The 17,301-nt window shown below is 55.1% G+C and overlaps 2 protein-coding genes across 2 annotated transcripts; both read left to right on the top strand.

The window, feature by feature from the left end:
- The first annotated feature begins 210 nt into the window (after positions 1 to 210).
- On the top strand, positions 211 to 8,934 carry MYADML2 (myeloid associated differentiation marker like 2). Its single transcript, XM_021713577.1, has 4 exons — positions 211 to 1,304; positions 7,589 to 7,677; positions 8,456 to 8,635; positions 8,837 to 8,934. Exon 1 carries the CDS (start codon positions 319 to 321, stop codon positions 1,240 to 1,242), a length of 924 nt encoding a protein of 307 aa, XP_021569252.1. The 5' UTR covers positions 211 to 318; the 3' UTR covers positions 1,243 to 1,304; positions 7,589 to 7,677; positions 8,456 to 8,635; positions 8,837 to 8,934.
- On the top strand, positions 6,801 to 11,749 carry PYCR1 (pyrroline-5-carboxylate reductase 1). Its single transcript, XM_021713576.1, is given in 10 exon segments — positions 6,801 to 6,837; positions 7,264 to 7,376; positions 7,607 to 7,677; positions 8,456 to 8,635; positions 8,837 to 9,058; positions 9,244 to 9,258; positions 9,260 to 9,337; positions 9,492 to 9,655; positions 10,875 to 10,944; positions 11,483 to 11,749. Coding segments are annotated over 9 exon segments (951 nt in total). The 5' UTR covers positions 6,801 to 6,837; positions 7,264 to 7,309; the 3' UTR covers positions 11,567 to 11,749.
- The last annotated feature ends 5,552 nt before the right edge of the window (positions 11,750 to 17,301 follow it).

The raw sequence follows: 17,301 nt of genomic DNA on the forward strand, positions 1-17,301 counted from the left end.
AGGGGCTGGGGCGGTGCCAGCAGCCAACGAGTTAATAGTCCTGACTGGGGCTCTGCGTGGGACACAGGGGTCAGATGTCCCTCCAAGATGGGGACAGGCACGTGGGCTGCTATTCCGGGGCTCTGATCGCGGCGGTCTATTTATAGCGCTGGGGGGGCCTCCTCACACAGGCAGCAGAGAGGCTGCCCTGCTGCAATGTCACTATCATCTCTGCCGCTGCAGGCTGCCGGCGGCACCTGCCACGACTGCCAGAACAGAGGGACATCAGGGACCCCAGGCCCACTCAGCTCTGTGTGAGGCGGAAACGTGGCCAGTCAGATGGGCAGTACCATGGAGCCCCCCGGGGGTGCATACCTGAACCTGGATGCCGTGATGTCCCCTGTGGGCACAGCCCGCATGCTGCAGCTGGCTTTTGGTTGCACCACCTTCAGCCTGGTGGCCCATCGGGGTGGCTTCGTGGGCGTACAGGGCACCTTCTGCATGGCCGCCTGGGGCTTCTGCTTCGCCCTCTCCGTTCTAGTGGTGGCCTGTGAGTTCACCCGGCTCCATGGCTGCCTGCGGCTCTCCTGGGGCAACTTCACGGCGGCCTTCGCCATGCTGGCCACCCTGCTGTGTGCCACAGCTGCAGTTGTGTACCCGCTGTACTTCACCCGGTGGGAGTGCCCGCCTGAGCCCGCCGGTTGTGCTGCCAGAGACTTCCGCCTGGCAGCCAGTGTCTTTGCCGGGTTCCTCTTCCTGGCTTATGCCACAGAGGTGGCCCTGACACGGGCACGGCCTGGTCAGGTGGCCAGCTACATGGCTACAGTGTCAGGGCTCCTCAAGATTGTCCAGGCCTTCGTGGCCTGCATCATCTTTGGGGCGCTGGTCCATGATAGCCATTACAGGCGCTACATGGCCACCCAGTGGTGTGTAGCTGTCTATAGTCTGTGCTTTCTGGTCACAGTAGCTGTGGTGATCCTGAGTGTGATGGGCCACACAGGGCGCCTGGGCTGCCCCTTTGACCGGTTGGTGGTTTTGTATACCTTCTTGGCAGTGCTCCTGTACCTCAGCGCTGCCGTGATCTGGCCAGTCTTCTGCTTCGACCCCAAGTACGGTGAGCCCAGACGGCCCCCCGGCTGCCCTCGGGGCAGCTGCCCCTGGGACAGCCAGCTGGTGGTGGCTATCTTCACCTACGTCAACCTGCTTCTCTACGTGGTCGACCTTGCCTACTCCCAGAGGATCCGCTTCGTGCCCACCCTGTAGCCTGACCAGCGGTAGCCCGCCAACCTCCTCTCCCTGGCTAGCAGCTCCAAGGTCCATGAGGGGCACACAGGTAAACCAAGAAGCCAAGGAGACGGCAGGAGGGATTCGGAGGGCTCAGGCAGATGGAGTGCGATGGGGAAAGGCCGCTTCTGGACATCTGGCAGCGCTCTGAGGCTGAGCTCCTGGAGGGACAGAGGCAGGACAGCAGGTGAGAGGCCTCAACCAGGAGGCAGGAAGGAACCTCCCCTCCAGTAGCTCTCTCTTTCACTATTTCCCTGGACTCCTGGGGTTCAGTGCTGGTCACTTTAACACATGGGAAATCTTTTTTATTTTTTATTTTTTTGAGTTGGAGTGTCACTCTGTCGCCCAGACTGGAGTGCAGTGGCCGCTCCCAGTCACCGCAGCCTCGACCTGCTGGGCTCCAGTGATCCTTCCGCCTCAGCCTTCCAAGTAGCTGGAATTACAGGCATGCGCTACCACGCCCGGCTGATTTTTTGATTTATTGTAGAGATGAGGTCTGGCCAAGCTGCCCAGGCAGGTCTCGAACCCGCGGGCTCAGGCAATCCACTCACCTCAGCCTCCCAAAGGCGCAGGATTACAGGCTGAGCCACCGAGCCTGCTACCTGGGAAATCTTTAAAGCTGCTGCTTTCGTGACCCATTTTACAGTTGGGGACACTGAAGCTAGAATTTTTTTTTTTTTTTGAGTCGGAGTCTCACTCTATCGCCCAGATGGGAGTGTAGTGGCCGGGAGCAGCCTTGACCTGCTGGGCTCCAGCGATCCTTCCACCTCAGTCTTCCAAGTAGCTGGAACTACAGGCGCATGCTACCACGCCCAGCTAATTTTTGATTTATTGTGGAGATGAGGTCTTGCCAAGTTGCCCAGGCGGGTCTCGAACCCGCAGGCTCAGGCAATCCACTCACCTCAGCCTCCCAAAGCGTGGGATTACAGGCTGAGCCACCGAGGCCGGCTTGAAGCTAGAATTTAAGAGACACCCAGGATGTCCATCAGCGTCTGGAGACCACACTCAGGCTAGGATGCACAGATTGAGAAGAAAATTACTTCCAGAGGTGTGGAAATGGGTTGGAAATGAACCCAGGAGAGCCAGAGCCAGACCAATGGAAGTAAGGGAGCCAGAATTTCTTTCTGGCTTGAAGGGGCAGCTCAGAGGCAGCCCCAGAGGAGAGCCTTGCTGAGGAGGCTGTGCCAGCTCACAGAGAAGGATCCAGAAATCTGGACCACTCTCCCATCTCTGGGGAGCCTCCTGGTGGCCACAGCCGTTGGAAGCAGAGTGAGGGCTGTGCTGTGCCACATGGGGCTGCCTCCTGGGGTCAACAGACTGGAAGGGCCCACAGAGGCCAGCAGCACCACCAAGAGAAGGAGCTGGTTCTGCCCCAGTCACGGAGCCCCGTCCAGACACCATTGGCCACGATGCAGCAGCTTTGGCCGTGGCCTGTGAGTGGCGTTGGCACAGGGAGAAGACCCGAACTGGAGCATCTGCTGAGACACATGCCTCCGTTCAAGTGTCTATTTCCTGGTCACTCCTGACTGCTGGAGCTGTCATCTTCCATGCTCCAGCCAGCTTTTTCTGCACCAGAGCTCAGACTGGACCACCCTGAAGCAGGCCCACTCAGCCTAAGCCCAGGCCAGGATAGCAGCAGCACAGCAGCCCCTCAGCCCATTGACTGGCCCTGAGGTCCCTGAGCAGGGAATAAATGCCAATATTGATCTGCATTCTGCCTCTAGTCAAGCAGTCTCTACTTATACCTTCTGGTCACCCCCTTCCAGCATGCTCTGGGACAAAGGCCTAGGCCAGAGCCCTGGCTGAGGAAGGAAATGGCCCAGGAGTGCCCTGGTCTTCTGAGGGTCTGGGAAGCCTCCTGAGGACAGAGAAGGCAGTGTCCTCTCCTTCTGGTGGGTGATAGACCAAGGTGGCTCAGACAGGCCTATGAGCAGAAGTGGATTGATATCAAGCTTATCCTTCTCCCTCCTGGAGGCCCTTAATCTCCAACCATCACCTCCATCCTCATCTGAGGGCCTCCAGAGGCCCTGGGCATGGTCATAGGCAAAGGGTTTGCTGCACTTTCTGGGCAATGGACAACAGGCACAGGCTCCAAGGGCTCCCAGTCAGGCCCTGTGTTGGTGCCATGCAGAAAGTGAAGAAGTGGCCTCTGCCGGTCTACTGGGAAGATCACTCTTGGGTTAGCTGACAAATGGGGTCTGGTCTGATGTCCTTTACTTGGAGGGGGTGAGTGTTTTGAGCTCAATGGTATATCCTCCATGTGGCAGGCAGTTGCTGAGTCTACAGCATCCTAGGGCCCCCCACTGAGAGAGAGTGGATGTCAGGGGACCATGTTACCTGGTGACAAAGGGGTATATGGACCATATACCTCCCGATACATGGGGAGTCCTGGCAGGGACCCTGTTTTCTTCTCTTCTTCCTTTGGTAACCAAAACTCCAAAACAAGCTGTCACCAACTTCCCGATTTCCTCACTGTACAGTGGCCTTCTGCTTCTAGCGCACCACTTAACCTAAATTTCAAAGGTCCTGAGAGACAGACAGACAAGGAGGGGAGACGACCCAGGGTACAAGATTACACAGCAGAGGGTCTTGCTGGGAGGCTCAACTTGGAGTTGGACCTGTTGATAGTTTACTCCATGGACTAGAGGGCCAAATATTTTGGTTTGTTGTTGTTGCTGTTGTTGGTGGTGCTGTTGATGTTCTCTGTTAGGTAGGAGTGCTATTTGTTGTTACTACTTGAAAAAGTACTTTTATTTTTTTAGTCTCACTAGTCTCACTCTGTCGCCCAGGCTGGAGTGCAGTGGCATCTTCACAGCTCATCACAGCCTTGAACTCCTGGACTCAGCAATCCTTCGGTCTCAGCTTCCTGAGGAGCTGAGACTAAAAGCATATGCCACCATGCTCTATTATTATTTTTTTAAACAAAGTTTATTGGAGAGAGAAGGGAGAAAAGAAAGGGTGGCAATGCCATAACTGGCATGGGCGAAAGAAATCACCCTAATTTTTTTTTTTGTAGAGATGAGGTCTCACCATGTTGCCTAGGCTGGTCTTGGACCCCTGGGTTCAAGCAATCCTACCGCCTCAGCCCCCCAGTGTGCTGGGATTACAGGGGTGAGCCTTCATGCCCAGCAGGAAAAAGTAATTTTTTTGTTTGTTTGTTTTTGTTTTCGTTTTTGTTTTTTGAGTAGGAGTCTCATTCTGTCGCCCAGACTGGAGTGCAGTGGCCGCTCCCGGCCACCGCAGCCTCGATCTGCTGGGCTCCGGCGATCCTTCCGCCTCAGCCTTCCAAGTAGCTGGAACTACAGGCGTGCGCTACCATACCCAGCTAATTTTTTTGATTTATTGTAGAGATGAGGTCTTGCCAAGTTGCCCAGGTGGGTCTCGAACCCTCAATCCACTCACCTCAGCCTCCCAAAGGCACAGGATTACGGGCTGAGCCACCGAGCCCGGCTGAAAAAGTAATTCTTGTTTTGTTTTTTGTTTTGTTTTTTTAAAGTAGCAAGTTCTGTTCTCAAAATGTGTGGAACTCCTAGGTCTTGTTTTTGTAGGTTTGTCCCGTCTATTTGTACAGGCACTTGCTACAGCTCCTCCCTTGGTCACTACAGAGCAGTCTCTGGGGTGTTGACTGTGTCCATGATCAGGAGGCTAGGTGAAGATAATCTGAAAACACACAGCCCTGTGGCTACAACCAAGACTTCCTAATCATTCTGAAATTATGTGCTAGAGGCCAGGTGACTTGACTCAAGTCTGTAATCCCAGCACTTTGGGAGACTGAGGCAAGAGGACTGCCTGGGCTCAGGAGTTCGAGACCAGCCTGGGCAACTTGGTGAGACCTTGTCTCTACAATAAATAAAAAAATAAGCCAGGCGTGGTAGCTTGCGCCTCTAGTTCCAGAAGGACTGCCTGAGCCCAGCAGGTCGAGGCTGCAGTGGCTGTGAGCATATCACTGCCCTCCAGTCTAAGCGACAGAGTAAAGACTTTGACTCAAAAAAAAAAAAAAGAAATTATGTATAGAACAGTACGTCATCATCTAAGATACAAGACAAAAAAAAATTAAAGCAACTTAACTCTCCCCTTGGTGGGAGTCAGGTTGTCAGTGATAACTTCTGACTTTGCCCTTAATCCTACTGCTATCCACAGCCCAAACACAGGCTCAACTCAGATGAGCTCTGAGCACGTCATCAGGGAGAAGTGACTAGAGCCTTACTCTCCTTAAATCCAGGGCCAAAACATTCCACAGACTGTGAGTGAGATGTCACGGGACTTGAGGGTGCTCTGGCCCCATGGGAGCTGGGGCAGGAAAGGAACATCATCTTCCTCAGCTTGCTAGTTGAACACCACCATGTGCCTGTTTAGAAGAGATTCAGATGGTAATGGGCCATGACCACAGAGTGTCATGCTGTTTTCAAAGGCATCTTGCACCTAAGAGATTCCACTCTACAGAGGAAAAAAGCACTAGGTGAGGAGGAAGGGGGTCTGGATGGGGAAGGGCTGATACAGACTTTGCAGTTGCCTTCCAATTTTAAGATTTTGAGAGTCCTGGCAGGACCTTTCATGGTTCAGGCAGGCCTGGAGTGCAGTACATACATTTATTTTTATTTATTTATTTTTTGAGTTGGAGTCTCACTCTGTCACTCAGACTGGTGTGCAGTGACACACTCACAGCCACCGCAGCCTTGACCTGCTGAGGTGATCCTTCCACCTCAGCCTTCCAAGTAGTCGGAAATACAGGCGCGTGCTACCACGCTCGGCTAATTTTTTTATTTATTGTAGAGATGAGGTCTTGCCAAGTTGCCCAGGTGGGTCTTGAACCCGCAGGCTCAGGCAATCCACTCACCTCGGCCTCCCAAAGCACTGGGATTACAGGCTGAGTCACCGAGCCCGGCCAATTTTTTATTTATTGTACAGAAGAGATCTCGCCAAGTTGCCCGGGCTGGTCTCGAACCTGAGGGCTCAGGCAATCCACTCGCCTCGGCCTCCAGTGGTGCAGGCTGAGCCACTGAGCCCGGCCAGTACAAAAATGTAAAAGAGACAAAATGCAGTATCAGAACGATGACGTTTCAAACGTTTCCACTTGGCAAGTTATTTTCAAAACTGCTCCTCTTCCAAAAAAACAAAAAAGTAAGAAGATGCTGTACAGTCGGGCTTCTTCAAACACGATGGTAAAAGAGACTACTTATTCCCAGTGAGCGGCGGTCAAGGGCTCAGGGACACCAGCCTGATGTGTTTGTGTCTGGGTGGCTCACAGCATAGCGCGTGGGAAACCCCTCGCAGTCTCCCACGGGATCCAAGTACGCTCAGGGGGTGCACGCGCTGGGGCCGGCGAAATGGGGGGAGGGGCACGTCCGAGATGTGCTGGCTGAGAGTCGAGCGTCCCAGAGCTCAGAGATCGTGGGATTGGCGGGGCCCGGCCTGCTGGCGGCTGGGGCGGGGGCGAGCGGATGATGCAACCGTCCTTGGTGCTAGTCGCACCTTCCGATTAGCCAGCGCCCGGAGGCCACGCCCGGAGTGGCTGGCGCGGCAGGGGCGGGGCTGACGGGCGCGGATGCCGCGTGGCGGGCGCGGCGCTGCGGGGCTGGGGCCACCCGAAACTGGGTCGCTGGATAGGGGTCCGGTTCTGGGGCCAGTGGGCGGCGGCCGCGGTATGGGGAACCATGCGGATCGGCGCCCTCAGAACCGGGCGGCCTGGGGCCTCAGGCAGGGTGGGAGCCCGGATAGGGGCACCTCCTGGCGCCGGGTTCTCGCCGGGGTCTTCCCTTCCTGGTCACTTCCTCTGTGGCGCCCTAATCCCTCCAGTCCACCGGCCGGGGACTGCCGCTCTGGACAGGGGGCTTGGAGCAGCTAACGAGCCGGGGCTTTGGGGCAGCAAAGGGGAAAGACCAGCTGGGGAGGGGGTAGGGAGGAGGGGACATCTGGCTGCTGGAGGAGCGGCCAGGCCTGGGACTGTCCACCTAACTTGCTCTCCGTCCTGCCCAGTCTCGTCCCGCAGCTGCTCCGCAGAGCTAGTGCCCGCCGTGAAGGCTGTGGATAAAAATTTCTGGACATCATGAGCGTGGGCTTCATCGGAGCTGGACAGCTGGCCTTTGCCCTAGCCAAGGGCTTCACAGCAGCAGGTAGGCCCTGAGGCCAGGGAGGGGGCCCAGTGGGAGAGGTTGGGACCCTTCCCTGTTGCACAGGTCTTGGGGCTGATGATGGGAGTCTGGGTCACAAGGCTGAGTCTTATGGGAACTGGCAGCTTATGTGTGTTTGAAGCCGATTAGGCTGGTTGTCTTACTCTTCTTCCCAAAAATGTGGGGGAGAGAGCTCAGAACTGGCCTTGATAGAGAAACTCTGTCCCCTACAGGTGTCCTGGCCGCCCACAAGATAATGGCCAGCTCTCCAGACATGGACTTGGCCACAGTTTCTGCCCTCAGGGTAGGTGCAGGTAGATGGTAGAAAGAAAGGCTGAATTGCTGCAGAGCATGTCTGGAGGATGGGTGTGTGAAGACTCCCACAGTGAAGGGCAAGGAATAGAGGGGCCTGCTGCAACCCCCTACCCCAGCCAGAGGAACGAATCTGGGCTCGGATATCTTCCAGACCCTGGCTCCTCGCTATGCCGTTAGCTCCCATTACTAGGCTCTTGCGACCTGGGCGATGGATGTGTGTACAGCTTATGGGAGGGTGTTGGTCTGGAATAGGGTTCACTGTATGGTGTTAAAGTTTGGGCAGAGGTCACCACAAGGGTCTCTGGGGACCAGGCTGGTGTGGCCACACCCTAGAAACCAAACAACACACCTAGGAGCTGAATGCAACTTTGGTTTGCCATGGCGAAGTTCGGGTTTCAGATCCAAGGGTGGGGCAGGTTCCCAGCTTGAGGCCACAAGCCACACCAACACTCACGCCTGAAGGCAGGATCTGGGGGGTTGCAGCCTGAGGCAGGGTGTCAGGGCTGTGGCACGGATGGAGTGATCTTCTTCTGTCTGCAAAAGATGCATTCTAGACAGGATGTCTCCTCCATTTACGGATAGGAAGAGTAGTCGAGGGGAGGTGAGAACCCCATGCCCTGAGTGAGTCCTCAGCCCTGTCCACACCCACACCCCAGCAGTCTCTGCTGTTCTACATGTGAGTCTTTTGGCTTAGGGGCCTTTGAGAGGGATAGGTAGGGCCAGACAGCCACAGGAGCAGGCTGAACCCCCCCATTTACTCCCTGCAGAAGATGGGGGTGAACTTGACACCCCACAACAAGGAGACAGTACAGCACAGTGATGTGCTCTTCCTGGCAGTAAAGCCACACATCATCCCCTTCATCCTGGATGAGATTGGTGCCAACATTGAGGACAGGCACATCGTGGTGTCCTGTGCGGCTGGTGTCACCATTAGCTCTATCGAGAAGGTAGGCACCGTGGGCCAGGGCCCAGCAGGATCTGGAGAGAGGGTGGTCGGGAGCCCTGGCTCTTAGTGGCTTGGTTCTCCATCTTCGAAAGGGGTGCCATGCCCTAGCCTATGGGGAGAAATCAGGCACTGCTCAGTTGAGGAAGTGTATTGACACACCATGTCCAAGGCCAGGACAGACACAAGCTGGTTTCTCTTCCAGAAACTGTTGGCGTTTCAGCCAGCCCCCAAAGTCATTCGCTGCATGACCAACACCCCAGTTGTGGTGCGTGAGGGGGCTACCGTGTATGCCACGGGCACACATGCCCAGGTAGAGGATGGCAAGCTCGTGGAACAGCTGCTGGGCAGCGTGGGCTTCTGCACGGAGGTGGAAGAAGACCTGATTGATGCTGTCACGGGACTCAGTGGCAGCGGCCCCGCCTATGTGAGGACTGGGGGGCAGCTGTTGGCAGTGGGTACTTTCCAGGACCTCAGGGCCAGGATGGGAGGCCACAAATCTGTGGGAACTGGCACTTTGTCTTCCTCCCTACTCCAGCCCTCCAAGAGCGTTGCCCAGAGGGGAAGAAAGAAAGGCCCAGGATAGCACCTCAGGGTACCTTCTCCCCACAGGCGTTCACAGCCCTGGGATGCCCTGGCTGATGGAGGCGTGAAGATGGGGCTTCCAAGGCGCCTGGCGGTTCGTCTTGGGGCTCAGGCTCTCCTGGTCAGTGTGTTTCCTGATCCTCTGTGGGGTTACTCTTGGTGGGGCCACAGGGCTGCAGTAGGGGCAGATGGGTAGGGGGTGTTGCAGTGGCTAGGACAGGGCCTTGCTGGGTGATTGGGTGCCCTATAGCTGTCAACCTCTCTACTGGCTGCAGGGGGCTGCCAAGATGCTACTGGACTCAGAACAGCACCCAGGCCAGCTCAAGGACAACGTCTGCTCTCCTGGTGGGGCCACCATCCATGCTTTGCATGTGCTGGAGAGTGGGGGCTTCCGCTCCCTTCTCATCAATGCTGTGGAGGCCTCCTGCATCCGTACACGGTGGGCCCTTGCTGCTGCCCACTTCCCTGGCCACCTACCCTCAGTCTCACACGTTTGCTCAGTCACTGACTTGACAGATATTTATGAGTTCTGGCCTGGCATTGGGTGGCACACAGAGCACCATGATCCCCTGGGTCACAGTGTGTAGCACCCCACCAAGGCCCCTTTTCTTACCCAAGCGCATGTCCACAGAGGTGCCTGGATACCTTCTCTGGCCTATACTGTGCTCCCCACATAGTTGTATCATATCATGGCCAGAATGGACATCCAAGCCAGGGGGCCACACTGGTGGGCAGCCAGGCACATCAGGGAACCTCTGTGGGCCTGTCACGTTTTCATCCTGGCCTTGCTGGGAGATCAGGTGACTTAAAGAAGCAGAACATACACCAGCATCCTAGCACTGGGAAAACTCCATGAGAGTTGAAAGAAAACCAGAGCCAGGCTCTGTGGCTCAGCCTGTAATCCCGCGCCTTTGGGAGGCTGAGGTGAGTGGATTGCCTGAGCCTGCGGGTTTGAGACCCACCTGGGCAACTTGGCGAGATCTCATCTCTACAGTAAATAAAAAAATTAGCCAGGCATGGTAGCACGCACCTGTAGTTCCAGCTACTCGGAAGGCTGAGGCAGAAGGATCGCCAGAGCCCAGCAGGTCGAGGCTGCGGTGGCTGGGAGCGTGCCACTGCACTCCAGCCTGGGCGACAGAGTGAGACTCCAACTCAAAAAAAAAGAAAGAAAACTAAAAAGAAGAGACAGGTTTGATATCTGACAGGTGGTCAGAGCACCAGTTCTGGGGGTTGCTGTCCCCAGTTCAGGTCTGCAGGGTGGAAGAGGTCATCTTTCTTGCCATGCTGCCCACTCTCCAAGCCATATATTCTCAGATTCTGCTAAGTACCACCATGTGACAATGAGGCTTTTGGGCAGACAGGCATAAGCACACATCCCACAGTCAGGCAGTGAAGACTCAGGTCTGGGGGATCACCGTGTGTAGATTTTGGTGGCACTGAGCCAATTTGAATGAGGCGAGAGGGAGCCAGGCAGCTGTGTCTGGGTGCATGTAGCTGGCAGAGAAGATAGCAGGTGCAAAGGCCCTGAGGTAGGTGATAGCACAGTGCTGCCTGAGCTGGCAGGCTTTAGGAGCCGTAGCTTTGCTTCCTTTCCCTGGTACACACTTGGGCTCTGGAAGAAAGAAGAGCCTGGCCCCAACACCTCATTGCCTCTCTAGGGAGCTGCAGTCCATGGCTGACCAGGAGAAGGTGTCACCTGCTGCCATCAAGAAGACTGTCCTGGACAAGGTGAAGCTGGACTCCCCTGCAGGGGCCTCTCTGTCCCCTTCTGGCTACCACAAGCTACTTCCCCGCAGCATGTCCCCAGTGGGCAAGAAGGACTGACATGCCCTACCTGCCCACCATCCTGCTTCCACTTTCTCTTCTCACTCACAGCTCCTATGTTGCGATCTCCAGCCAGGCCATGCAGAATGTCCCCACGGTAGCCAGCTGCCCATGACTGATTGCTCAGGGGTCAGCAGGGTTATAGCCAGGGAGCAGCACATCATTCCCTACTGGTGATCTCCACGGTCTCCAAGTGTTTCCTGGCCCAGAACATGGTGGATTCTTGGACCTCAACCTCCCTGCTCCTTCCCTGTTCCCAAACCAAGTCAGGACCACCTTCTTCCGGAGCTCAGGAGGCCTAGAGGCTCTTCACCCACTTCTGCCCCCAGTGCTGTTGGCTTGGCTCCTTCCTGAGTATAAAAGTCAAGTTTGCCCTCTGTGAAGGCTCACCTGAGGTGGGACCCCAGTCCATTCCTGTCCCTTCCCTGCCCTCCACTCACAGGAACACCTCTCCTTCCTGAGTGACAAGGACCAAAGGGTTCCAAGCATCCTGAACCTGGTTATGAGTGGCCACGGCTCCACTTGACCAGCTCTCGAGCACCCATGATTCCACTGAACATTTGAGAAAAGGGCTTCTCAGAAAACTGATGAATTTCCTACGGCCACCAGCACACTCGGGCTACTGCCTCCTATTTCTAACCGGCCTGGCAGGATGGTGTCACTTCTTTCCTGGCCCTTCAGGTTATATAAATTGGTTTCCAGCCCCCAGTGTCCTGACTTTGCTTGCCACTGCGCCAGGGGGTGATTGCTATTGGGGGTAATACTGGAGGCCAAACCAGTGACCCATGGCCTCAGAGCCTGGAAGGCGCCATGGCAGCCACACTGACTGGCAAGGCCAAGAGTCTCCCATGAACCGAAGGGCTTCAGTCATCAGAGACCTGCCTGGAAGCTGGCTGGCACTGGAAGCTGGGCTTGGTGTGCTCTGCTGTGGGGAGGGAGCACTACCACTGCATCCTCTGCCCCTCCCACTGTCAGGCCAGGTGGGGCTGGGTTCCTGGTGAGGAAGGAACCCTCTAGGGAGGTGTGTTCGAGTTCTCCAAAGAATCAAAGCACACACAGAAAAGGCTACGGAATTGACATAAGTGGTACTATAGAGGCTGTCAGGCTGGAGGCCCTGACCCAGCAGGCAGAAAAGTCAGTGTAGCCTGTGAAGTCTGAAGACAGTTTGCTGGCAAATTGTCTTCCTGGGGGGCGAGTATGAGCAAGTCTTCTAGTCAGGCTTTCAACTGATTCGATGAGGCCATCCACATAATGAAGGGCAGTCTTGTTCTACTGATTAAAATATTACTCTTATGTTAAAGCCTACAGATTTAAATGTCAGTCTCATGCAGAAACACTCAGAATAATGTTTGACTGAATATCTGGGCACTCTGGCCCAGTCAAGTAGACACAAAATTAACCATCATGGGGGGCCCACACGGTTGAGGAGCTGCTGAGGGTTGGATCTGCAACAGGATCAGGAGTGTTTTCGTTTACTTAACCAACAAATAATTACTGAATATGAAGACAGTAAGAGGAGACCCCCTTCCCTCCAGAAGTGTGCATACTTGTGCTTGAAGGGAGCTGGGCTAGGTGTCTGTGGGGTATACAGTGAGAACACCCAGGCAAAGCATTGGAATCCCCCATGAACCTGGAGAGCAGATCAGGAGAGCTCCTGAGAAGAGGCTTTTGAGGAATTTAATTGCAGGGTCTCTTTTCTGAGATCCCATGGACCCTCTGCAGAACCAAGATTTGGTATGTAAGGGGGTTGCTCTGGGAACAGGAATCCAGTCCTTCAACTCAGAGAGAGGAGACATGCAGAAGAAAAGTGCCCAGTAAGCAGATGGTAGGACTGCGTCCTTGTCTCTGCCACATGGTATCCTCAAGAGTCCTGGCTGTTACTCATGCACTGTGTGCCCACTGTACCCAGGGACAATGCTGAGGGTGGGGCCCTATTGGTGGGCTGGAATCAGGCACCCCAGGAGATAAGCAGCGGGGACAGATGGCCAATGCTGGGCTCAGAGTCCCGGTGGGGCCTTCAGAATTTACCATGACTACTGGCTCCTCCTAGGGCACAGGCTCCATCCTATATGGGGTAGGGAACACTGGGTGGGTAGGCAATTCCCCAGCATTAGGGCTGTGTGCACCTAGAATCCCCCCACCCTAGCCGGGTGTGGTGGCTCACACTAATCCCAGCACTTTGGGAGGCCAAGGTGAGAGACAGGATTGCCTGAGTCCACAGGTTTAAGACCAGCCTGGGCCACTTGGCAAGGCCTCATCTCCACAGTAAATCAAAAAAAATTAGCCAGGCATGGTGGTGCATACCCGTAGTTGCAGCTACTGGGAAGGTAAAAGGATTGCCTGAGCCCAGCAGGTTGAGGCTGTGGTGGCCAGGAGTGTGCCACTGCCCTCCAGCCTGGGTGACAGTGAAACTCCAACTCAAAAAAAAAAAAAAATCCCCCCATCCTGGCAATGCTGGGAGACCCTGCACCCTCCCTGGAAGACTGTCCCCTTGGACCAAAGCTGTTACTGTTTCCAGTCAGGCCCAGTTTCACTGTTAACACTGTCAGGTGTTACCATGTAGAATATGAGGGGCACAGTACGCCCCAAGGGGCTCCTGGTCTGGGGGTGTGAGGGGAGTTCGAAGGCAAGTCAGGGGTCTGAAGTGAGGCACAGACATGTCTTGGGCTCTGGAGGAAGCACAGGGCTGTAGGGGTCTGGACAGTCTTTGCAGGGAGGCACATGTGCCCACCTGGGCAGAGCATGTAGGATTTCAGTGGGCAGGGCCCATGAGCCTTCTTGCTGTGGCCCCTAAATAGGACAGAGGTGGGGGTTGGGGTACAGCCAGATGGAGCCCAAAGAAGGCTTGTGTGCGTGAGAAAGTTGGGGAAGGTGGGTGGGCAGACTGTGGGAGGTAGCACCCAGGAGGTCACTGAGCATGTGAGGACAGACCAGAACTGGGCAAGGACATGTATCTTTGTTTCATTTTGAGTCAGGGTCTCACTCTTTGGCCCAGGCTGGAGTGCAGTGGCACAATCACGGCTCACTGTAGTCTCAACCTGCTCTAAGGCCATCCTTCTGCCTCACAGTCTCCCATGTAGCTAGGATCATAGGCATGTGCCACCATGTCTGGCTAAGTTTTGTATTTTTTTGTAGAGACAAAGTCTCGCTATGTTACCTAGGCTGATCTTAGACTCCTGGGCTCAAGCAATCCTCTTGCCTCGGCCTCCCAAAGTGCTGGGATTATAGGCATGAGCTACCGCACCCGGCCAAGGAAACATTTTATGTAGGTCTGGAGAAGACAGATGGCTCTAGGTGCCAAGGACCCACAAATGCCTTCCGGGAAGTGTCCCAATACAGCCATGTAGAGAATCCTTCACAGGGGCCCAGCTGGCCAAGGGTACTCCCCCACTCTCCTGCCAAAATGAAGCAGAGCTTAGGGTGAGTCTCACTGTACCCTTGGCCCAATGAGTCTGGTAAGCCCTTGTGGAAGAGCTGCCACCCTCTGCTTGGTCCAGCACCTGCCTCAGTTTCCTGATTGGAATTGTCCTGACTTGAGCCTGTGTGACTGGGGCCCTTGTCCTACCCTCTGCCATTCCTTTCCTACGCCAGACTGACCCTTGTCCATGGTACTTGTGTATTATCAGGCTCAGGACCCAGAACAAGTGGGTCAGCAGCTCCTGGCTAGGCAGAGAAGGGATGTATCCACCCTGGGAGGGCCCTGAGATGGGCCTGTACCCTTCCTGGAGACCAAGGAGAGCAGGCCTGGCTCACCTCTGGGTGTGGACGCTGGTTGGGACCTGCTACCTCAGGAGGAACCAACAGGGACCCAAAGGTCTGTCCTGTGAAGGATACGACATGAGGCTGAAAGATGTGGGGGAGGGAGATGCCTGCAGAAGGGCAGTGTCCAGTCATAGGGGGTAGAGGAGTAGAGGACTCCAGACCAGGGGCCAAGCCCAAGCATCTGACCTGAGAGGCAACTCTCAAAGCTGGTCGTGTAGATGACCACGCAGAATGACAGCAAAGCCCCCAAACCTATAGGCCTCTCTCCCTACAGACCTTTCTTCCTACAGTATCCCTAAAGAATAGCTGCTAAAGCCGCTTCTGTGTTCTCATGGGCTTTGGCCCAAGCCAGGCTGCACCACTATTTCCAGGAACAAGTGTCCCAGGCCCTGCGTGAGAGCTGGCCAGGAGATGCTCGGACAGGTGAGATTTGTGTTCAGGGCAAGCACTGTGTGTCACCAACTGCTGACTGCTTTGGCTCCCTAGCTAGACCAGGAGACAGTCCTGGGGCTTGGTGATTGGGCTGTTTCTGTATGGTTCATTGTCTCAAACAGCCTCCCTCCAACACACAAACAGACTCACCATCTGCCATGCTGCAGGCAATCAGGACCTTATCCACCCCTGAAGATTCTGGAGTGAGGGGCAGCAAAGGAGCTTGGGTGCCTCTGGAAGTGTCCTCCCGTGTCCCCGCCCTGTCCCTGTGACTGTGCCAAGAGAAGGAGGAGTGAGACTCCTTCCTAAGAAGGAAGAAAGCACAGCAGTAAAGATGATTCATAAATTAGCTTCCCAGTCAGCCCCAATGTGTAAATTAAAGTAGACTCAATGCTGCGAGTAGTGTGGAATCAGGTGCAGGACTGTAAGTGAAAATTAGCCTAGTGAGTATCCCCGAACAACCACCCGTGTCTCCTGATGGCACCAAGGACAGGGAGGAGCAAGTAGGATCCTGATGTGACTCTGGGTGGCCTGCCAAGTCCCTGCTGTGAGGAATCAGTTTTCACAGCCCAGCAATGTATGACTTCATATTCGAAGCAGGATACGGGGAGTGGCTTGAGTGCCCTCCCTTGGGCCAGCCCCCAGTGGTGATAGGATCAGGATTAGAATACGGATAAGGAAGAAGATGCAGAAAACAGGACTGCATTCTAGGCCTCAGACAATCTTTGCTGGTTTGTACATTAAAATTGAGGGCTTTAGAAGTCATGCAACAAACATATTGAACTCCAATATGCTGTCAGACGGGCTATGCCCAGTGCAGGCAAAGAGATAAAGGTTCTCATCCATTCCCATAAGGAACAGATGATAAGAACCACACAGCCCCTAGCCGGGCGTGGTAGCACGCGTCTGTAGTTCCAGCTAGTTGGAAGGCTGAGACGCAAGGATCGCCGGAGCCCAGCAGGTCGAGGCTGCGGTGGCCGGGAGTGGCCACCGCACTCCGGTCTGGGCGACAGAGTGAAACTCTAACTCAAAAAACAAAACAAAACAAACAAACAAACAAAAAGAACCACACAGCCCTACCGTGCATATGGTAACAATGTGCTGTAAGACTCAGAGAAGTTCCTGGAGTCTGGCAGGGACTGATGGAGTGATGCTTCTGACACCTCTACATCTCAAAGCTTTGGAGGTTCCTGGGTCGGCCTCTTCATTTTTCCTTCAGCCTTGTGGCTGAATCCTATGAGGACCTCACAGCTTGTCCTCACTCTCCCTCCATCACCTTCTTACCTGCCTCGTGAGTGGGCCATCTTTCCTGGCTTCACACCTGAGAAGGTAAGGAAATTATGTAGAAAATCCAGAAATTGAAAGTAGAAATTGTATCCTCCCAACTTCCCTTTCCCCCTCTGCCACCCCTCTCTCTGGGAATTTCCAACAGCAGTGAGTTCTCCTTACAGAAAGGGTGGAAACAGATATGGCCTGGAATGACATTCTAGACATATGTGAAACAGGAAAGGAAAGGTACAATTCAGTCAACTCCGAATTCATCTGCACACCTGCTGTGCATCAGGACACTGTCCCAGCAGCAGCTTGAGCCTTGCCATCGAGGTGAGGTCTCAGGGTGAGGTGAAGTCTCCGGGGGCAGACAGTGGAGCGAGGACACGCCACACTATCCTGAATGTCGTGCCAGGCTGTCCACACTATCTACTGCTCTGATCACCTGCGTTGGAATCGTGGCTCTGAAGCCTTGAAGGCACCATGGCCTCTCGGGACCCATGGCACCTTCCGTGACCAGGATCTCTTTTACCTGAAGAGGTTGGGGCAAGATCCCCCGTGCCCATTGGGACTAGGGCAGGATCACTTTTACCCTGCGGGGCTGGGGCAGAATCGCCTTTACCCGGCAGGGCCAGGGCAGGCATTAGTACTAAATCAAGGTGAGCACGCAGAACCTGCCCTCCCGGAAGCACTCAAGCCTTAAAAGCGCCGCCAGGATCCTCCAGATCTTGGAAACGTTGCCCTGGAGAGGCCACGCACGAGGCTCAGGCGAGGCGGCCGGGCTGGAACGCGAGGCCG

Source organism: Carlito syrichta, unplaced genomic scaffold (assembly GCF_000164805.1).
Source record: "Carlito syrichta isolate Samal-C Ts95f unplaced genomic scaffold, Tarsius_syrichta-2.0.1 Scaffold304603, whole genome shotgun sequence".
Lineage (NCBI taxonomy): Eukaryota > Metazoa > Chordata > Mammalia > Primates > Tarsiidae > Carlito > Carlito syrichta.

What these genes read in the sequence shown, in the direction of transcription:
- MYADML2 (XM_021713577.1), top strand. Translation starts at nt 319, where the DNA reads ATGGGCAGTACCATGGAGCCCCCCGGGGGTGCATACCTGAACCTGGAT.